The sequence below is a fragment of the Thamnophis sirtalis genome, unplaced genomic scaffold (assembly GCF_051295495.1).
Source record: "Thamnophis sirtalis isolate CommonGarterSnake01/CBP01778 unplaced genomic scaffold, rThaSir2_p1.2 scaffold_4, whole genome shotgun sequence".
Classification (NCBI taxonomy): Eukaryota; Metazoa; Chordata; class Lepidosauria; order Squamata; family Natricidae; genus Thamnophis; species Thamnophis sirtalis.
This window is the reverse complement of record NW_028261384.1, coordinates 125,279,350-125,302,384: the sequence shown is the minus strand read 5'-3', so window position 1 is coordinate 125,302,384 and position 23,035 is coordinate 125,279,350. Positions and strand designations below refer to the sequence as shown.

At 43.0% G+C, this 23,035-nt stretch overlaps 1 protein-coding gene across 1 annotated transcript in view; it reads left to right on the top strand.

Moving 5' to 3' along the window:
* The window catches only part of PNP (purine nucleoside phosphorylase), a 31,249-nt gene extending 17,602 nt beyond the window's left edge, over positions 1–13,647 (top strand). The window contains exons 2-6 of the mRNA XM_014067696.2: positions 5,026–5,195; positions 5,375–5,478; positions 7,600–7,775; positions 9,057–9,247; positions 10,796–13,647. Coding sequence (XP_013923171.2) covers positions 5,026–5,195; positions 5,375–5,478; positions 7,600–7,775; positions 9,057–9,247; positions 10,796–11,013 — 859 coding nt within the window. The 3' untranslated portion in view covers positions 11,014–13,647. The remainder of the gene's footprint in view (positions 1–5,025; positions 5,196–5,374; positions 5,479–7,599; positions 7,776–9,056; positions 9,248–10,795) is intronic.
* Positions 13,648–23,035: the final 9,388 nt, after the last annotated feature.

Here is a 23,035-nt window from a genome sequence, read left to right as displayed (position 1 = left end):
CACTAGGGATTCATACTGCCGAACTGCCAACCTTTCCAATTGACAAGCTGAGCGTCTTAGCCACTGAGCCACCATGTATAAGTGTAATCTTTATTGTCATTGTACTTAAATGCAACGAAATTGGTTATGTCCCTTGTGTTTGTGGGTTTACATAAAAGATAAGAAAGAGTGCATCTGAACAACTGCAGAGAACCTCCTAATCATAGGCAAATTATTGTGATTTTTAAATGCAATGAATAAATGTAGTTCTCGACTTACACCCATTAGTTTAATGGCTCTGCAAAGTTACAATGGCAGTGAAAAAAGTGACTTATGAATGATAATGATATGAGTGATCAATATATCACTATAAGATCAATATTTGGACCTTTGGCAGCTGACATATATTTGTGATGCTTGCTGTGTGTCCCAGAGTTGTGGGACACACAGCAACTTTTGCGACTTTCTGACGAGCAAAGTCAGTGGGGAAGCTGGATTCACTTAACAACCGTGTTGCTAACTGAACAACTGCAGGGATTCGCTTAACAACCGTGGCGAGAAAGATTGCAAAAGGGGGCAACAGTCACTCAACAACTGTCTCGCTTATCAACGCGAGTTTGGGCTCAATTGTGGCCGTAAATAGAGGACTACTTGTATTGCTTGCGTGTATTCTAAGGGAGAAATGAAATTGCACCTGTGACTTCCCTCCCCAGAAATACAGGATGCAACGGCTAAGCCGATGCAGACCTAAAACCCTCAAAAATTCAGTTCGGAAACTTATTTGCTCAGCACTGGAATGAAATAAATAAAACTGTCTGCCCTCCTTTTGCTTCTTTTGGAGGTTCTTATTTCTAGGACGATGAAAAGGCGATAAAATTTAAATGCCTGATGTATGCATCACCTTTCCTTTTGATTCATTTATTTCCAGGTGCCTGACTGACGGGTGCATGTTCCTTTCCCCTTGGCGAAGCCAATTTTCTTTTGGTTCATTACTTTGGCACGCTGCACATGGCACAGGGTAATTGTGGGGTGTGTATAATAGATTTGGACAAAGCCTAATTTGAATTTCTTCCTGCTTGGATATGCCCATCACATGAGGTGCCTCCAAAAGGCGTTGGCCACCAATTGTGCCCCACTGTATACTCTGCGGGTAGATGTGGGCAGGGTTAATGTGTAGATGTGGCTGTTTCTGCCGGCGAAAAGGGTGTTCCTCTTCAGGCCGCAGGCTCAATCTACATCCTTCAGGGGCATGCCATGTTGTCAGCTGCGTTCCATTTCTGAATTCCCAGAAACCTGACACAATTTCTAAAGAAAGCAGGGAGATAATAAATAAACCCCATTCGTTCAAGATCTGGTTGGACTTCAAAAATTAAGCAGGACAGGAACTGCTTAATCCTTGGATGGGAGGCCACTATGAAATCCCAAAAGGAGAACATCAAGAAAACACTCCAGTTGAAATAACAAAATATTTCTTAAGCATGGCAACTTTAAGAGGTGTGGACTTCAACTCCCAGAATTCCCCAGCCAGCTTGGCTGGTTGAGGGATTCTGGGAGTTGAAGTCCAGGCCTCTTAAAGTTTAGAAGCACTGCTCTAAAAACACCAGGAGAAATTTGGCCCGGACATTTTATTTGTTTAAAGCCTCAAACAAGCTTCTCCTTTACCTCTCTGGTCTAATTTGGTGGGTGCCATTGCTCCTGATTTGATACCTGGAGTCTGATTGATGTTTCCGATATTAGGGGCTCCCACGGACCAGCTGGAATTTAAACTTAGCAAAATGTGATGGTGACAAAGTTAGCTTTGAGCATTCATTCACTGGAAAGTGTGTTTGTATGTGTCTGTCTAATGGAAAAGTACACGAGCTTTGGTTATCAAGCCAGTTTTGCCCTGAGGAAATTTTTTAACACAAGAATACTGTGTGTTTCTGTGCATATGGTGTGTGTGTGTGTTTGTGAATATACCGATAGATATATTAAATACAAGAAAAGGATTTTGCACAGAATTAAAAGGCTACCAAAACATAAAAAGAAAGGTCGGAAAAAAGAAAGATATGAAAAAGTGACATTAAAAAAAAAGGAAGACAAGAAAAGGAAAAAATAAATCTAAAAGATAAAAGTAAAGAAGGGATTTCTAATCTTTGCAGCAGGAAGAAGCATAATGATGGTCGTTTTCCTAAATTATATACTAAAGTTCTCTTCTTCTCATAAACAACCCTTTTTAATCAGTAAATCTCCAAATTGCTACTTCATTTCTACCATCTTCAGCACCAAATTTTATATATATATATATATATATATATATATATATATATATATATATATATATATATATATATATATATATATATATATATATATATATATATATATATCCATATATATATATATATCCATATATATATCCATATATATATCCATATATATATCCATAAAGGTTTTCCAGTCTTTTATAAAAGTACAATTGCTGTTCTCTCCTTAATCAAACTGGCCACCTTTCCCATTTCCCCAAACTCAGCCCCCTTCACCATTTAATCTTCCATTGTGGTTATTTCTGTATTCTTCCATCTTTGTGCATACAATAAACACATTGCAGTTAGTATATAAAACCAATTGTGCATGAACCTTTTCTAGAATTTTTCTGTAGTTTCATGCATTGAAATGCCCCAGGAAGAAATGCAAAGGGTTGCAGAAAAAGAAGAGAGAGAGGGGGGAGGGAGAGAGATGGAGGGAGAAAGGGAGACACACACATACACACACATACACACACTCACACACAGACAGAGACAGGCAGACGGAGGGAGAAAGACATAAGGAAGAGAGAAGGATGATCCATGTTGCAGAGAGTTAAAAGGAATTTCTTGAATTGTGGAAAAAAATGCTATTTGGATGGTATATTTGGAAGGAGGAGACATTTTTATTTAAAATTTAAAAAGTGCTAAAGATGAGCAAATAAACACATAAGATGAGCAAATACAAAGTCTCCTTTCTTTGAAGTCTGGATCAACTATGCATCTTTAGCTTGTTACACGACAGGAAATATTTGCTTCAGATCTCTATTACTTTTCTGTGAAGTTCCATCTGTCCATTTGGAACTTTCTCCTTTTCTCTGCATAGTCTACCTTACCAAGAGGTTGGGAGAGTTCAAATGTTGACAAGGGTAGTCCTTGACTTATGACCACAATAGGGATCGTAACATTCATCATTTGGGGATGCAATTGTTAAATGAAGCATCGGGTGACCGCACCCAATTTTACTACAATTTTTTTTTTTTTTTGCTGCAGTCATTAAACAAGACATCATGTGACCCTGGGTTGCAACTTTCTATGCTGGCTTTCACGGGGTTGCAAGCCGGGTGGGAAGGTCACAAGTGACGATCTTGTGATTGCGATGTGCCAGGGACATTGCAACAGTGAAAGCATGAAAATTGACCTTAAGTCACATTTCACAGGGCTGTTGTAACTTTGAACACTTGCTAAAATAAATGTTTGTAAGCTGAGGACTGTTTGCATTTTGAATGCAGATAGTGCTCGGCTTACAAACCATTCATTTTGTGACAATTTGAAATTACAATGGCACTGAAAAAAGTGATTTGACCATACCCCCGTGGTTATGGGATCAAAATTTGGACGCTTGGGAATTGGCTCGTATTTATGATGGTGGCAGCGCCCCAAGGACATCTGAAAAGCTTTTTGTGACCTTCTGATTAAGCAAAATAAGTGGGGAAGCCATATTCATTTAAACAGCCATACTACTAACTTGACAGCCGTAGTGTCGCTTAATAACTATGGCACAAAATGTCGCAAAGTGGTGTAGGAAGCACCCTGCCCCGAGAATGAAATCTTTCAGGGGATATTAAAAAGAGGCAGAATATTATGTTTCCCCGAAGGAGAAATGGAGGAACATGTTCTTAAAGGCAGAAAGCAAGCAGCCCCAGTCTTCCTGCCATAGGGAAATAGCTGCAAGCATTAGAGCAGTGTTTCTCAACCTTGGCAACGTGAAGACGTCTGGACTTCAACTCCCAGAATTCCCCAGCCAGCATCTGTTGGCTGGGGAATTCTGGGAGTTGAAGTCCAGACGTCTTCACGTTGCCAAGGTTGAGAAACACTGCATTAGAGCCTGATCTTTTGGAATGGAGATTTTTGTGTAAAAAGAATGTGCCAATCTATTCATAAACAAAACACCTTCAGCCACAGCTCCCAAGGAAGGCTGGGCTGATGGGATTAAGAATTTATATCCCCCCCCCCCCCAATCCAAATCCTAAAGACAGGACATAATAGGATTAACCCACTACCATTGAAATAGTGAAGGACACAAGGCTCACTATATTGCACAACCCCCCTGGAGCATCTCGATCACCAAACCCCAGAGCCCTGTAAAAACCCATCCAATCAATCATCTATTTTGTCAGCCACCCCAGAAACACTGAAGTTTCTGCAATTCTAATAAACAGGGGCCTTCTTTCCTTGTAGCCAGCCTCCATTTTATTTCCAGGGTCTTTCTCCTGGCTTGGAACCGGACTGGAATCTACAATTGGGTGGAACTCACTTAACAACTGTCTCGCTTAGCAGTGGAAATTTTGGGCTCAGTGGTGGTTGAGGGTTATCTCTAGTTACCGAGGTCTCTGTGAAGTCTGGTATGAACAAGTGGAATATGAGCATAATGAAAATATTTGAAATAAATCCTTACCGGGAAGTGTGGAGGGGATTACTAATGTAACGTGTATGAATTGAGTTATCCTAATGCGTCACTGTTGGGGAAACTACTGAATGACCAATGTGGCTTTCCCCCTCACCTCATCTCACATATTGTTTTGACAGCTGAGTCATTCCTTTCCTTCCTTTCCCGACTGTGGTTGGCGCGATTGCCTCCTGCCCTGCCTGTTTCAAAAACATAGTTTATTTTAATGTCGTTTTGTTGAAATTCAAATTAAACACCCTTCGTTAGAGTTCCGTGTGCGTATTTGCTGCCATCTACTGGTGAATCCTCAGTCTTGCAGGCGAAACAATTAACCTATACTCCCTGTCTCATCTCAATCTTTACTTGTTTCAGATACACCTATGAGGATTGTAAGAAGACAGCAGATTGGCTCCTGAGTAAAACCAAGCATCGGCCACGAGTGGCTATCATCTGTGGTTCAGGGCTTGGGGGGCTGGCTGACCTCCTGAAGGACCAAGTGGTGTTTGATTATGCCAAGATACCCAACTTCCCCCAAAGCACAGGTAATGGGGGAATGGCCAGGGAATGCAATTTTCATACAGAACGCGGGGGGGGGGGGGAGGGAGGGGAGACGGACCGTCAACCAACAGGATACTATATAGATAAAGTGCAGTGCAAAATATTGACCACCAGGGGGGGCATCAGCAAAGTGTTTAACTTTCCTTTCCTTGTCTTATTAAAGTCGTAGGCCATGCTGGCAAGTTGGTTTTTGGAAATTTGAGCGGGATGCCGACTGTGGTGATGCAAGGCCGCTTCCATATGTATGAAGGCTACCCACTGTGGAAGGTGAGTCGCTCCACTACATTTTGAAAACTAAGATGTTGATCCAGTCGTAATTTGAGGAACTCTGTAAAACCAATGAATTATAATAAAAGGACCAAATGTCTTTGAGCACACTCAAATATACATTTCAGCACTATTAGTCCAAAAAATTTTAAAAAATGCAAAATGAAGTCTCCGTGGTGAACTTAGACCAGGGCTGTTCTCCCAACTAATCTCCTTCAAAGGGATGTTGCATTTACCATATTTTTTGGAGTATAAGATGCTCCGAGGTATAAAACGCACCTAGCTTTTGGGGAGGAAAACAAGGGAAAAATATCTGCCTCTGCCTCCCAGCAATTTGCCTCCTTGCAACAAACAGCAACAGTATAGACAATATACACTGTTTGTGGTGTTACATTTCCGACTATACTTATACAGATGCTGTTAAAATTGATGTGGCTTTCTGGAAGTATAGTTATTTTCTGCTATTTAAAAGAAGATATAATAGTACTTCAGGTCAAACATTTATTTAAAAAAGCTTCTTCGTTTTGTTAAGCTGCCTAGAACAATAATAAAGCAGTCTTTAAAAATAAGTCTAATAATTTGAAGATTCTATAGGCATTTATAGTTATTGACTTACCTCCTTGCAGCAAATAGCAAACCGCCTGATTAGCACAAAAAAAAAAAATCTGCCTCTGCCTTCCAGCAATTTGCTTCCTGGAACAAACAGCAAGTTTCACTTTCAATTTTAGCATCAGCCTCCTGATCATCAGCTGTTTCAGGCTGCAGGGATTGCTATAGTCTATTGCAGCCTCCGCAAGGCCCATTTTCCCCATTTGCTGCAAGGAGGTAAATTGCTGGACGGCAGAGGCCAAAGCGTGGGGGCCAGTGGGTGGGTGGGGCTACATTCAATGTATAAGACGCACCCAAATTTTCACCCTCTTTTAGGAGAGGAAAGGTGCATCTTACACTCTGAAAAATATGGTATTTATTTATTATGAAATTTATTTACTGCCCTTCTCATGTCAAACAACATCTAAACATGGTAAATAAGCCATTTTTGCTCGATCGTCAGCACACACATAATTGTTAGTACCTTTGGCAAGTGGCTGATCATTGATGTAAATATTAAGAAGAGTTGGAACCAATACACTACCTTGTGGCAAGCCATTCCTTTGGTTCCTCCAGCTACTTCGCTTTCTTTGGGACTCCACCAAAAACATACAGTTATGAAGTCGATTCCTGATGATATTTGTAAATTTAAAACCTTTAGTCATATTATAAACATTCTGCTTCTGTCTTCTAAGATGCTGAGAGATCTATGAATATTCTTCATGTTACATTGCCCTGAAGAGCTGACATTGTTATCTCAGTGGTCAGGAAAGGACAGAGAGAGATTCCAGAATTTTTGAAAGCAGAAAGTTTAGGTCATGAAGAAACTGGATTTCTTCGAGGGCCGTTTTCAGCCTAGATCACCTCCTGCAGCACCCTGCTGGCAAAAACAAGGTGTGGTAGCAATATAATAGCAATAACAGTAGACTTATATACCGCTTCATAGGCCTTTCAGGCCTCTCTAAGCGGTTTAAAGAGTCAGCATATTGCCCCCAACAACAATCCGGGTCCTCATTTTACCCACCTCAGAAGGATGGAAGACTGAGTCAACCCTGAGCCGGTGAGATTTGAACCGCTGAACTGCTGATCTAGCAGTCAGCCTGCAGTGCTGCATTTAACCACTGCGCCACCTTGGTCCACTGCACATGCCCCCTTGCGCTCTGTTTTCAGTCTTGACAGCTTCCTGCAGCATCCTGCCAGGCAAAATGAAATGTGGAGATCCCTGCATGGAGCACCCCGGGTCCCGTTTTGGCTGGGAGAATGCTGCAGGAGGCCATCCAGGCTGAAAACGGGGCATGGGAAAACTGCATTTTTGATAAACACTGCTTCAGTCCATTGCTATTTCCAGGCTGGCCCCATGCGCCACATCTGAGCAAGAAAGAGGCTATGGACAACCACAGGCAAATTTGGACAAATGGGTGCCCTGCTCTGCTTAGAACATGTCAGAAAACTGGGACTGACTTCTGGTTTTCTGGCCCTCCTTCCATGCCATGATGCCCTTGCAGAACATTTCCTTGGTTTTCTCTTTCCCAGGTGACCTTCCCAGTTCGGATCTTCCATCTGCTTGGCGTTGAAACCATGATTGTCACCAATGCGGCTGGAGGGCTCAATCCTGCCTTCAAAGTGGGGGACATCATGGTGATCCAGGACCACATCAACTTGCCTGGGTTTTCTGGGCAGAACCCTTTGATGGGACCGAATGATGATAGGTAGGGTGGCCTTCTCACCTCTCTTGCATTCTCTTTCTTGCCTGCTCACTGGGCCTCCATGGGAGAGAAAACAGTTTCTTTAGGGCTCTTAAGAGACTACTTCCACAGCCAACAGTTTTGAAATTGGACTACAGATAGTCCTTGACTTACATCCACAGTTGGGATCAGAGTTTCTGTCACTGTAGTGGAACATAGCCTGGAATCCCAGGAGAGGAGGGACGGCTTCCAAGCAGGCAATGAGACAGTAGAGGTTGAAATGTCTAATAGGCAGGAAGAGGGCTAAGAGGGCTCCCTACCAGTTCACAGAATATTCTTCTTCTTCCTCCTCTTCTTCTTCCTCCTCTTCTTCCCCTTCTTCCTCCTCCTCTTCTTCTTCCCTTCCTCCTCCTCCTCCTCCTCCTCCTCCTCCTCCTCCTCCTCCTCTTCTTCTTCCTCCCCTTTCCCCTCCTCCCCTTCCTCCTCCTCCTCATCTTCCTCTTCCTCCTCCCCCTTCCTCCTCTTCTTCTTCTTCTTCCTCCTTCTCCTCCTCCTCCCCTTCCTCCTCCTCCTCTTCTTCTGACCGAGGCTTCCCAAGAACATGAAACACAATCCTGACAAAAAAACCCTTTTATTAATTTACTGTGAATTCTGCTCATTCTCAGCAAAGTCTTTCAAGGGAGGATTCACAATCACAGACATTATTTGGCTTGGAGAACTGCCAGGCAAAAATCTGCAAAGCTTGGCAAGGAGTTTCAGAGAGTCATGCACCAATTAAGCGAACTAAATGTCTCCTGCAAACTCCACTCCCCTTTCGCTCCTCTTTTATTTCCTCTGGGAGGGGCCATTCATCATCCACTTGTGGCCTTACTCCCAAGTCGACCCCTGTTCTTTAGCTGTTCCCTTCGTCTAGCAACTCTGCGCATGTGCACACTGGGAACAAGCTCCCGCTGTTCATTAGCCTCACTGATGTCTGACTCTGAAGGCAGCTGATAACTGTCAGATGGCCCTGGCCCCCTCTGTGCCTCCAACACAGAGCCCTCATCAGAGCCTTCCCCAGAGTCCAGGACTGGGCCACGCTCCTCCCCAACTTCCTCACTGTCCAAATCTGCTGCCAGCTCCTCTGGCTGCTGGCGGGCCACAACACTTACAGCATTAGGGCCATATATTCAGTTTCAGTGTCCATGACTGTCGTCCCAGTCTTTATGAACATTTCTGATTTAAACGGAACGACGGGCTATTTTTCAGATGCAAAGAAAGGAACACAATCCCATTGACTCCTTTTTTGTGTGTTAATTTCCGCAGGTTCGGCGTTCGCTTTCCAGCCATGTCGGATGCCTACAATGAAGACTTGAGAAAACTGGCTGTCAAGGTGGCCTCTGAGATTGGCTGTTCTGACTGCATGAGAGAGGGGGTATACTGTGCCCTGGGAGGCCCCAACTACGAGACCATCGCTGAATGCCGCTTCCTGCAGAGACTGGGTGCTGATGCCGTTGGTCAGTCAAAGACAGAGATCAGGGGGAAATGTTCCTCCTGGGGCATAAATAAAACCAAGTCTTCATTACCTGATTATTTTTTTAGGCAAAACTACATGTACAGTATTTTTCAGAGTATAAGACTCTGAACAATTACCGTATTTTTCAGAGTATAAGATGCACCTTTTTCCCTCAAAAAAGAGGGTGAAAATCTGGGTGCGTCTTATACACTTAATACAGCATTTTTGGTCTCCCAAAACCCTGCCCCCTTCATCAAAATGGCCATACACAGCCTTTAGGAGGCTTTCAGAGAGCTCCTGGGGGCTGGGGAGGGCAGAAATGAGTGAAAAATGGGCCGTTTTTTGCTCTATTCCCCCGCAGCCCACAGAAGTACTCTATAAGCCTCCTAAAGGCTATGCATGCAATTTTTTTTTTACAAAAATCGGGGCCATTTTCCCAATAAACGGAACATTTTTTGCTCATTTTTGGAGGCAGCCCACCCCCAAGGAGCACTCTGCAAGCCCCATAAAGGCTATTCATGCCTTTGGGGGGGAGGGAATGGGCCATTTTTGAGAGGTTTGCAGAGTGCAAAAATGTTTTTTAAAAAATTGCCTCTTCAAAACCTTGGTGCGTCTTATACTCTGAAAAATATGGTAACCAGTAGATCAACTTGCCACCAGAAGTTGTGAATGCTCCAATGCTGGTAGTTTTTAAAGAAGAAATTGGATAACCATTTGTCTGAAGTGGTATAGGACCGTGATGGCGAACCGGTGGCATGCAGAGCCCTCCCTGTGGGCATATGCACCATCGCCAGCTGCTCTGCGCACCAGACTAGCTGCGCACGTGATGGAATCCGGAAGAGCAGCTGGCCACCATGCGCATCGGCCAGCTGCTGTGTTCCAGTGCTCTGGTGCTTTAGGCACTTAGTGCCTAAAAGGTTAACAGTAACTGGTATAGGATTTCCTGCTTCATCAGGGGGTTGGACTAGAAGACCTCCAAGATCCCTTTCAACTCTTATTCTATTCTATTCTGTTCCATTCCGTTTTCGCACTCTGCAAACCTCCCCAAAATGGTCCATTTTTCACAAAAACAGGCCTGTTTCCCTCCCCGCAAAAAAAAGGGGGACATTAGGAAGCTTGTAGAGTGCTCCTGGCAGCTGGGGTGGCCAAATTGACCAACAAATTGCCCATTTTTTGCTCATTTCTGCCCTCCCCAGCCCCCTGGAGCTCTCCAAAGCCTCCTATATGCTATGCAGGGCCATTTTGGTGGAGGGGGGGGGGTTTCAGGAGGCAAAAAATATTGTATTCAGTGTATAAGACGCACCCAGATTTTCAGCCTTTTTTTTTTTTGAGGGAAAAAGGTGCATCTTATACTCTGAAAAATACGGTAATTGTTCTAACTGTCAGGAAATCTCTCCTTAGTTCTAAGTTGCTTCTCTCGATTAATTTTTCCATGGAGAGAATTGTCATCCTCCAGTTTTGTGGAGTGTTAAGAGAGCTGTGCCCCCACTCTTCCTGATTCCCTGAAGCCATTCATCTAATGCGTTTCCTCTTTCCTTCCCCCTTTCAGGCATGAGCACGGTCCCTGAGGTCATTGTGGCCCGTCACTGCGGCCTCCGAGTTTTTGGCTTCTCCCTCATCACCAACAAGGCCATTTTGGACTATGACACCAAAGAGAAGGCCAACCATGAGGAAGTCTTGGCAGCCAGCCGCCAAAGCGCCCGCACCCTTGAAAAGCTGGTCTCCATGATGGTGCAACGCATCGAACCAAACAACAACCTAGTCTAGGGGCCCATCCAGCTCACGATCGCCCGCGTGACTTTGGGCAAGGAGAGAATATGCTTCTTATTAAATCCTGCTGCTAAGATTCCTACTCTGGGATGATGCGGACAATTTGGTCTGAGACTTTGCCGAGAGTGGAATTAATATCCTCCTTATCTTGCCTACTGTCCGCCTCTGACCAAGAAGCCCATTTTTTGTCTGCCTGTTTTTGCCCTTCGGTGCGTTGCTTCTGCATGTGGGTAGATCATGTCCCTTCCATCTCATCTGTTCTCTGTAAAACTCCTCCAGAAATTCCCGTTGGAGCAGGCCACGTAGTCACCTCACGTGGGCCTGTTTTACTTTTAAAATGGAGGATGTGTGAGGAATCTAGAAGTCCTTTGCTCATTCCAAAATGGCCGCTCTCTCCTCAGGAACCAAGCAAGAACTGGTTGCTTGTTTTTTTTTTTAAGGTTCCATTTTGTTTCTGGTTTGGGTTTAGTTTTCTGAATCCTACAATCATCGTTGGAGAAGAGTTCAAAGACCACCAAATCTTATCTGTTAGATGTTTGGGTCTTCTCCTGTGCTCGGGCATTTTGAACAGAAAGTCTTAACTGATATGCAATAACTTGTCTGGCTTGTCATGTTTTCAATACTTGAAAAGTTATCTGTGGCTTCTTCCTTTGGTCCTTGTTGAAGCTGCATATTAATGTCTTGGATTAACATTTAACCGCACTTGTTCTCCAAAGAAGCTACTGAATTGCTCAGAATTTGAAGCTATCATCTTCAGGCAATAAACCGGCGAGATCACGTACTCACAAAATGTAGATGATGGTTAATAAGTAAATGTCAGGATATCCTATGTCAAATTTAACCCACTAGAATGCACCTCCATAGCAACTAGAATAAAAAAACCCTCCTGCATATAAAAATTAAGTACATCCTGTGGGGGTTCGAACTCTGAGTTGCTAGAATCCTGTTTGGAGGGAACTGTTTGTTTTTCCTGTGTGGAAGGGCCTTCAGAGATGTCTAACCCCCTAAATTTGAATCTCTTGTAAGGATCTGTGGAGATTCTCAAATCATGCAGGCAATGGTTGTCCCAAAGGTGCTTTTTCAAAAGGCAACTGGACTTCCTTCTTCCTTGAAGGTGTTTCAGTTCAGAACTGAAGAAGCTTCTTGGATAAGAGGCATGAAAACATCTTCAAGGAAAATCAAAGTCCAGTGTCCTCTTGAAAAAGCATTTTTGGGGCTCTTGTAAGGCTAAGTCTCTAAGAAGTAGGGAAGGCCTACTCGGTTGTGTTTCATTGTCTTTTATTACCACAGTCACATGTTCTTGTTTAAGGGAAAGTAGGCATCCTTGTCTCTTAGATTCCTTTAGATTTCACATCTACCAGGTTCCCAATCAAGCGATAGGTGGGAGATTAAGAATGGATTTCTAGTTCCCCTCTAACAAGCAATATGGTTGGACTGTTGAGAACTTGCTGGTCCAGAGGGAGCTGGTCAATGCACAGTTTTTGCAAGATGGTCTTGAGAATCCCAAATTCATTAAGCGACCCAAAACATCAGGAGGAAACTTCATCCATAAATGGAGATTTATTTGCTACTTTCAAGTGCAGATAGGGGAGCCTATCTCCCCTCCTCTGTCATATCTGGGAACGGGGAATTCTCTAATTTGTTAATCATAACTTCTTAGCCTAATAATTCTGCCTGTCTTCAGGGGAAACAAGAGGCGGCAAATGATGGCATCATTTTGACATCATTGTTGCTTGTTTCAAACAATGGTGGTGCTGCTCACGGTTCTTGTTCGGAGCTCCCAGTGAATCACCTGATGCATCTTTGTGTGAAGGAGTATGTCTGCAGGTGTGGTGGGAATGTCTTTCTTCTTCTAATGTGGTCCTAGGATTCAGCAGCTTTTTCTGATTTAAGAAGAACATTGTTTCTGTTGCAGTGGCCGATTACTTTCCTAGATGTGTTACCTTCTGAGAATGAATACAAACTCATTAGGGACAGAGATGTTGGAGAGGAGATCTACTGGTGTGAAAGTTTATGATTCAGATTTTTGCAAAGACAGATGTAAACACCGTTAGGGAGCCAACCAATTGTGAAATAATTCTGGCGTATTCTCACATTTTCCATAGTGTGCAAAACCTATCAGCTGGAATTTTTGCAAGAGAAAGAAGTCAATTGCAGCTTCCGCTCTGCAAATGCAATTTTTCTTTGAGACACAAAATCCAGCTGCAAAGCTTGGCTTAAAAGAGATCTTCCAGGCACTGAAATCCAGACACACACGCACACACTCCCACAATAACATCAGTCAGCCTTTTCTGTTGCGCAAAGCTACTATTCCAAAATGCAGTTTTGATTTCTGCTAGTAAATTCTCTTTTCCTTTCACTTTTCTGAATTCCTCTTTCCCTTTTCTTTCCGTTCGGCCTGGACTCAAACACAAGCTTTCGCCATCTTTCAAATCACGCTGAGAAGTCAAAGCAGAGGAAGTTGATGACGAATGGGGGCTCAATAAGCCTGAATGTTTTCAAATTAGACATAGTGAATATATTTTTTTAGAGCGTCCGCAATCTGCACTTTTTATTTTATTTAAATTACTGCAATGGAGCCCCTCTTTTATTAATTATAATGTAACTAATAAAGTTAAGTTGCAATGAGAAGATGCTTGTGGTTCATTTCAATCCTTTATGGTAAGATGGTGAAGAAAGCCAGCAGTGTGCAGCAGCTGTCAAAAAAGCCAACACAGTTCTAGGCTGCATAAACAGAGGGATAGAATCAAGATCATGTTGAAGTGTTAATACCACTTTATAAGGCCTTGGTAAGGCCACACTTGGAATACAGCATCCAGTTTTGGTCACGACGATGTAAAAAAATATGTGGAGACACTAGAAAGAGTGCAGAGAAGAACAACAAAGAGGATTAGGGGACTGGAGGCTAAAACATGAATGATTGCAGGAACTGGGTATGTCTAGTTTAATAGAAAGAAGGACTAGGGGAGACATGATAGCAGTGTTCCAATATCTCAGGGGCTGCCACAAAGAAGAGGGAGTCAAACTATTCTCCAAGCACCTGAGTGTAGAACAAGAAGCAATGGGTGGAAATTAATCAAGGAGAGAAGCAACTTGGAACTGAGGAGAAATTTCCTGATAGTTAGAACAATTGATCAGTGGAACAACTAGCCTCCAGAAATTGTGGGTGCTCTGATCACTGGAAGTTTTGAAGAAGATGTTGGATAATCATTTGTCTGAAGTGGTGTTGGGTTTCCTGCCTTAAGGTACCTTCCAATTCTGTTATTCTATTCTAAAGAGAGAAAATGGTTGTGAGATTTCCCGAGCAATTTCTCTCCAGGTTTCCAAACTCTCCAACATGTCAGTTCAAGAAAAAAAGGGTTATGTTTGTGTTAATTTGCCAGATTCCATACATAGATAGTCCTCAATGTAGAACCATTTCAGTGGTGGGTTCCTATCAGTTCAAACTGGCAGCGGCCCAGACCTGCCACACCCCTGAACCAATGTTCCCTCTAATTTTTTTTCAGTGTGAGCGGAAAAATATAGTGTTTGAGCGGCATATTTTCATGCCTGAGCACCTGAATTTTTTTCACATATGTCACCTAAGACAACAACAAAATCAGTATTATTTGAAACTCAAAAGTTATGTTTATTCAAGGTACCCGCTTAATTAAAAGTGTTATATAATATCAGTATCACTTAACAACGCTCCTGCTTAGCAACCAAAATGTTGGCTCAGAAAATCTGGCATTTGAAGCACACAAGTCTTAAAGCTGTTGTTACAAGACCCTTGCACCCCTAACCCTTTAGGGGGGAAAAAAACCCAGGGGTCTTCAAACGTGACAGCTTTAAGACTTGTGGACTTCAACTCCCAGAATTCCTCCCTGAGGGGAATTATATATTTGGACTGTTTCATAGTTACATTAGAGAACTACATTGTTAGAACTTAGCACAAAAGATAGCTTTTATCTGAAAATCCAAATAGAGTAAACCTGCTATTATCCCAGAGCACTAATGTCATTTGTCCCAATCTGTTTTACGAGTCTGTATTAAAATAGATAGAAATATTTTCACTAAATTTTATAGATCTATATTTCAGGAACCTATCAGAAGTTAGGGCAAGATAAGAGTAGAAGAATGAATTTTGTTGCAGGTCATGGGGATTTTTTCAGCATCTTAAAAGTGGAGCGCATGTGCATTGAACTAGCAATACCCATTTAATAATAAAAGGAAATGGCTGAATTAAATTTGATAAAGTTGCAAGCGAGCTGTAAAAAGCTTGTGGTTTTTAAAATCATAGAATCAGAAGGGATACTGGAGGTCTTCAAGTCCAGCCCCTTGTCCAAGGCAGGAGTCTTTATATCATCTGAGACAAATGCCCCTCCAGTCTTTTGAAAACCTGTAGCAAATGAATTAAAATTCCATTGATTTTAATTGTTCTTACTGTCAGATTTCTCCTTATTACCAGCTTGAGTCTCTTTCTGACAAGTTTCCATTGGTTCTTGTCCTGTCCTCAGGTGCTATTGCTGCCTCCTCCTCCTCCTCCTCCTCCTCCTCCTCCTCCTCCAACAGCACCAACACATTTGCTTCCCAGCGCTGCGGCTGAGGTGAAGCCGCCAAAGCTCCCGCTGGCACCCCTGCAGCGTTGGGCGGAAATCCAGCAGTGCTGGAGGAGGAGGAGGCGAACCAGCCTGCCACCACTGGCCACTGCCAGCCCCGCCGCTCTTCCCGCACCCTTCCCAGCCCCACAGTCCAGCGGTCGCAGCAGAAGCAGCCCTGGGGCTCCGCTGCCACTCCCCGCATTTTCTGGACGGGGATCCCTTGGAGAGGGGATTCCTTCCTGCAAGACCCCGTCCAGAAAATGCGGGGAGCGGCAGCAGAGACCCGGGGCTGCTTCTGCTGCGACCGCTGGACTGTGGGGCTGAGAAGGAGGCGGGAAGAGCAGCGGGGCTGGCGGTGGGCGGTGGTGGCAGGCTGGTTTGCCGCCTCCTCCTCCAACAGGCAACAGCACTGCTGGATTCAGTTGTAGCCGCCTGCAAAGGACTTCCACACGTTTCCTTAAGAAATCTCTGCGCGGCAGATAAAAACTGCTGCGCGGGATTTTCTTGCAACGTGCGCGGCCACACAGGCGTGCACCTTAGAGGGAACAGTGCCCTGAACCGGTTCTCGCGTAGGCGGCACCATCTTGTTTTTTTGCTTCTGCACATGCACAGAGCAATTTTAGTTGTGCTGCACATGCGCACTCAGTGCAAATCAAGCACACACGTGTGGTGAAACAGCAGTAGTCTCTGCCAGAACCCACCCCTGAATCATTTGTTTAGTTGCAACGGCATTTTTTCACACTTAACAACCATTGCAGAATTCCCACGGTCATGTGATCTAATTTCTTGGCAACTAGCTTATATTTATTTATATTTATGACGGTTGCAGTGTCCCAGGGTCATGTGATCACCTTTCGTGGCCTTCTGACAAGCAAGGTCAAAGCCAGATTCCCTTAACAACCTTGTTATTAACAACTGCAGTGATTTACTTAACAGCTATGGTAACAAAGGTTGTAAAATGGGGCTAAACTTACTTAACAAACTGGCTGAGCAACATAAATTAGTTTACTTTATGGTCACTGGACCGCGTGCAACTAAATTAAATGCCATCTTCAGTGTACATTATAACTATAAAAATCAAACACAAACACACATCCTTCACATACTATACAATTGAAACCCGATATTGCATTAATATTGCACCGTACCGTAGAATTCAATATGGTTACTGCCCTGGGATAGAAGCTGTTTTTCAGCCTATTTGTCCTTGTTTTTATTATCCTGTACCGTCTGCCAGATGGTAATAGTTAAAAAAAAAGGGTGGCCAGGATGAGATGGCTCTTTAAGAATGCTTTGAACTTTCTTAAGGCAGCGGGAGTTATAAAGCTCTGCCAAGGGGAGGAGAGGGCAACCAATGATCCTCTGGGCAATGACGACCCTCTGGAGTGCTGTCCTATCTGCCACTGTGCAATTGGCAAACCCTACGCAGATGCAATAAGTTAAAATACTCTCGATGGTGCAGCGGTAGAAGGTCACCAGCAGTTTTCCATTCAGTTTCTGTTTCCTGAGAAGTCTCAGATAGTATAATCTCTGCTGGGCCCTTTTGACTAGTGATGCAATGTGAGGTCAGCTCCTCTTTTATGATAACACCCAGAAACTTAAAACTGGCCACTTGCTCCACTCGGTCTCCATTGATTAGCAAGGCCTGGATGTCTGATCTGTAGTCCACTATAAGCTCCTGAGTCTTATTGGTGTTAAGGACCAAGTTATTGGGGTTTTTTTGCACTTAATTGTGGTCATATGTCAAGGACATCCTATATTTAAGAGCTTCAACCACTTTCTCCTCCTCCCCTTCTTCAAATAAGGAATTATTCTCTCTGCAAGCTCTTGCATGTTGGACAATAATTCAAAAATTGCCCCTCACTTCCCTGAGGTTTTCCAATAAGAGTTATTTATTTTTTAATCTTTTAACTTGAGAGGTGCTAATCAGGAGCAGTGGCTCAGTGGCTAAAGTCGCTGAGCTTGTCGATCAGAAAGGTCGGCAGTTCAGCTGTTCGAATCCCTAGCGCCGCATAATGGAGTGAGCTCCTGTTACTTGTCCCAGCTTCTGCCAACCTAGCAGTTCGAAAGCATGTAAAAATGCAAGTAGAAAAATAGGGACCACCTTTGGTGGGAAGATAACAGCGTTCTGTGTGCCTTCGGCGTTTAGTCATGCTGGTCACATGACCACAGAGTTGTCTTTGGACAGCGCTGGCTCTTCGGCTTTAAAGTGGAGGTGTCTGGAATGACTTGCACATATGTGCGAGGGGAACCTTTACCTTTACGTAATCAGAATGAAGGGATCCATAAGGAACCAGTCTAGAGGAAGTCATCCCATGTAGGGTGATACACCTTTCCTTTTTTCAGATCCTGATTGATAGATGTTTTCCCCAACTGCTGGGCTTGTAAGGCAGGATGCTAAAGAATGAAACCTTGTTTAGAAGCCTACAAAAGCTTATTCAGTCAGAACCCACCTTTCAACTGAGACTTGGGGGAGATCCGTGGGTTGGCAAGGGGAATTAACATTTCATACCATCTGACTTGGGCGGAAAGTAGAGTTTTCTGAGATGCATCCATACTGCAATCCTCTGATTTGTGGCTAATAATAATAGCTTGGTTTGTCCAACCTGTGAAATCAAACCCTGGTTTATACTATGCTCTACTGGCTCCGTTGTTACTTCCTCTAACCCCCCCTAGCTTTAACCTTAACTGATTATCGCGGACCTCACACCATTCCTAAGAGATCCGTAAAGGGAGCGTGCATAAGTGCACCAGCATGCCTATCGTCCCTGTCCTACTGTCCCCATTTATTTGCACACATTTCATGTGCTCATGTCCATGTTTATACTTATACCTTGTTATCTCATTCATGTTTGACAAAATAAACTAACTAACTAACTAACTAACTAACTAACTAACTAACAATAGCAATAGCACTTAGATCTATACTGTATATGCAGTCCTTTACAACCCTCACTAAGCAGTTTACAGAGTCAGCATCTTGCCCCCAACAATCTGGGTCCTCATTTTACCCACCTCGGAAGGATGGAAAGCTGAGTCAACCTTAGCCCGTTGCTGGCAGAACAAGCCTGCAATACTGCATTCTAACCACTGCACCACCATGGTTCTTACAAACCATAATGTTGCAGTCTCAAAGCTAAACGAGACCTACAACAGTTTAACAGGGTCAGCTAAGCTTCAGAAAACCTCACCTGTCAGATTTGTCCCTATTCTTCCCCTTTCTGAGAGCATGAACCCCCCATTGAATTGTCCCCTGGAATGATGAGACTTGCAAACTGAGCTCGAAGAAGCTTTCTTTGATGTAATGTTTGTTTATTAAATCAACGGACATGGCTGTTCACTGACACATGACTGAGAGCAGCATTCACAAATGAAAGCAATACAGAATCAATAGACCGTATTTTTCAGAGTATGACATACCTTTTTCTCTCAAAAAAAGAGGCTGAAAATCTGGGTGCATCTTATATGCTAAAGACAGCATTTTTTTGCCTACTGAAACCTCACTCTCTTTGCAAAACTGGCCATGCATAGCCTTTAGGAGACTTCCAGTGTGCTCCTGGGAGCTGGGAAGGTCAAAAACGAGTGAAAAACTGGCTGTTTTTGGCTCATTTGTGCCGCCCCAGCCCTCAGAAGCACTCTATAAGCCTCATAAAGGCTATACGTGCCCCCGCTTTTTTTTGACAAAAAACGTTTTGGGGAAATCAGCAGAGAGCAAAAACTTTTTAAAAATTTTTGCCTCTTCAAAATCTTGGTCCATCTTATAATCCGGTGCATTTTATACTCTGAAAAATATGGTATATATAAGTGTGTGTGTGTGTGTTTGTGTGTGTGTGTATGTGTGTGTGTGTGTGTTCCAGCATAACTCTGGAATACCTCAGGCAATTTTAACCAAACTTACACAGATGATTTACTCTCTGGGAAAAAAATACTATGGGGATAAGATACCACCCCCCTAACAACCCTCAGGGTGTGTGTTCTGTTAAGATACAGCCTGTTGTGCCTTAAAATGGCTTCTACTGTACTGCCATCAAATGGCTTCTACTACACAGTGCAGTGGAGTTGCCATGTTAATGGCTTCACAGTACTCCACAAGCGGGCTCCATCTGGTAAGAGGGGAAATCCAATGTGAGAAATTATGCTTCTGGGGACACAGAAGAGACACCTGAAGGAAGTTCTTGTAATAATGTTCAACTTTCTGAATTTCCATTCAGAAAATGGAGTTGAATTTATTCTCTGCCCTAGAACCAATGAATCATTAAGTCTGGTTAGATAGTTAGAGAAAATTCCTGATTGTGTCAATTGAGGAACTTGAAGAGTTGATGAAATTGAAAACTTCAGGACCTAGCTCCAGGCTTAATTCATCACTGAGACTTCCTTGTGGGGCACAGGACCATATAGACACCTGGAGGGATGTCATCCAACTACTGAAATCCAGTCTTTAAGAGAAGATCCCAAAGGTACTTTTTTCAGGAGACAACTTTTTTTTGAAGACATTTTACTTCTCACTCAAGAAGCTTCTTCAGCTCTGGCTGGATGGTGGGGAATGGAAGGATTCATATTCCTTACAGACAGATGGTATTTGCATTCTCCACTATCCTGTCAGAGCTGAAGAAGCTCCTTGGATGAGAAGCGAAATGTCTTCAAAAGAAAAACAAGAAATTCCAGTTGCCTCCTGGAAAAAGCACCTTTGGGACAGCCATAACCTGGATGACTGAGAATCTCTACAGACTTTTAAGCTATGCAATTTGGGATGAACACCCTTTGAATGGTGTGGGAGTAGGAATAATGGATTTCCAGAGGAAAAATTGCAGACTACAGGAATTACAGGCAACTACTCAGGTGACCCTGAGGACAGAGATAAACCTCCAAGTGCTTCAAGGACCCTCTAAAAGGATGCAAATGACCAGCTGTCTGCAAGGAATATAAATCCTTCCATTCCCTACTATCCTGTCAGAGCTGAAGAAGCTTCTTGGATGAGAAGCAAAACATCTGCAAAAGAAAAACAAGAAAGTCCAGTTGCCTCCTGAAAAAGCACCTTTGGGACAACCATGACCTGGATGACTGAGAATCTTCCCAGGTAGTGGAGATTTATCAGTGTGATGACTCCAAGATTTTTAAGAAGGATGGTTTGTCCAAGTAAGAATTATTTTGGAAGCTGCACCATGCCCAACACCAAGAGCACTATATCAAACTTCATCCCACCCATCACCGCTTTCTGACAGACCAGCCTCTAAAGTGGAGATACCACCCCAAAATAAAGACCCATTATAAACCAGCCTAAAGTCTACAAATCTTGGGCCACAGAAATCTCCATAAACACCATTACATTCCTGGGTAATGGTGTTGTCACTGGCAAATCCTTTCAACCCAGAAGCAACTTTTGGTTAACTTTGTTGGTGCTTCTGACACAAATACAGACAATTGCTATTCTAGTAACTGGGTGTGAGAGTGGATAGACCTGTTTTAGGCCGGGAAGGATACCGAAGTCATGATTTTTATAGTACTCACTTGCTTCCCAAAACTCAACAGCTGATCAAGACACTATGAGTACAAAATGCTGTTTACCACAGGCCCCACAGACATTATTGAACGTTTATTTTCCCCCAGTGGACATTTTTTTACTGGGCAGGGTATGGTGGGATAGGATTGAAAATATAAGATTCTATGACCTTTGCCATAATATGGGAAATGGAGAGCAATCACAAACATCTTAGGATCTACCCAAAGCAATACAGAATTGGCTGGAAAGATTGCTGGGAAAGCCTGCCTTGGCCCAGAAAATGAAATATTTTGGGGGATATTAAAAGAGGCAGAATATTATATTTCTCAAGCAGCCTCAAGCGAAGTCTTTAGAGAGGGACATTTTGTGCCCATTAAGAAATCAGGGTCAGCCTATTCATAAACAAAAGCTCCCACAGAAGGCTGGAGCTGATGGGATTTAAAATTTACATCCCCACCCCACCCAAATTCTAAGGACAAGACATGTCCTTTATGACATAATAGGATTAACCCACCACCATTGAAATAGTAAAAGACACAAGGCTCACTTCATTGCACAACCCCCCTGGAGCATCTCAAACCTCAGAACCATATAAAAACCCATCCAATTACTCAGCTATTTTGTCAACCACCCCAGAAACATTCTGCTGTCACTGAAGATTCTGGAAACCAAATAAACAGAGACCTTATTTCCTTGTAGCCAACCTGATTTTTTTTAATTTCCCCCATCTTGGAACCAGACTGGATTTTTTTCCCCCCACGAGATCATCTGGTCCAACGATCAGCAATTTTCAGGAAAACCAATATCCTTTTGAGGTGGCTATCCAACTTCTCTTGAAACACCCCGGAGATGGAAGTATCTAGAACATCACAAGACTGTTCCACTGCTTTATGGGTCATATAATGAGAAAGTTTTTCCTTATATTTAAGTAAAATTAGGGAACAATTCAAATTCTACCCTATTTCTCTGAAAATAAGACCTCCCTGGATAATAAGCTCAATTGGGCTTTTGAGTGCATGCACCAAAATAAGCCCTCCCCAAAAATATTGCAACTCAGCAGCAGCCATGAGGTGACCACGCTGGCTGCCTCCTGCACCTCAAAAATAATAAGACCTCCCCGAAAATAAGGCCAAGTGCTTACTTTGGATATCAAAAGAAAATAAGACCCTGTCTTATTTATGGGGAAACAGATACTATAATTTTTGCCATCATGGAAAATAGTTCCTGACCATCTTTGGTATGACGCTGATATCATGTCCTTGTTCTCTTTCTTTCCCTTCAGCGTGAACATCCCCAGGTCCTTGAATTGGTCCTCATAGCTCATGTTTTCAAGTTTTTCTATCCTCTTTGTTGACATTCTCTACAGCTTTTCTAACCTTTCAAAGTTTTGCTGGAAATACAGTATTGAACGGAGAATTCTGGGAGTTGAAGTCCACATATCTTCAAGCTCCAGAGGCTGAAGAGCACGAAGCACTAAGATAGTGGTGTGGTTCACTCAAAGTGAATGACAAGCCTGAACATGGTTTGAGTCAGGAGATAACCCCTTCCTTCACTCATCAAATCTGATTCGGCCAAGTATAAGCAGTAATAAGCAACATTGGACTGGCAACATTGTTGCTCTCCAATTGCAGAAGTAACCCATATATCTTTAATATACTTTAATGAGTAGAGAAAGAAGGAATTTGGAGTCGTGGAATTTAGAAGCTGTAAGGAGTATGCCCCAAAAGTAAACAATTTTAAAAAATGATTCGAGGTACCATTAGAATAGATCATGATTGAATGGGAGAAAAAGCAAATTCTATGCAATAATGCATTTGTACCACTAGGTGGTGTAACTATCTGCTACCTACAGAATGCTTGTTCTACATCCCAACGTGGCATATAGTGATTATTTAATGTACAGTAGAGAGTTGTATGAAAACTTTTTTTAGTGTCAGCT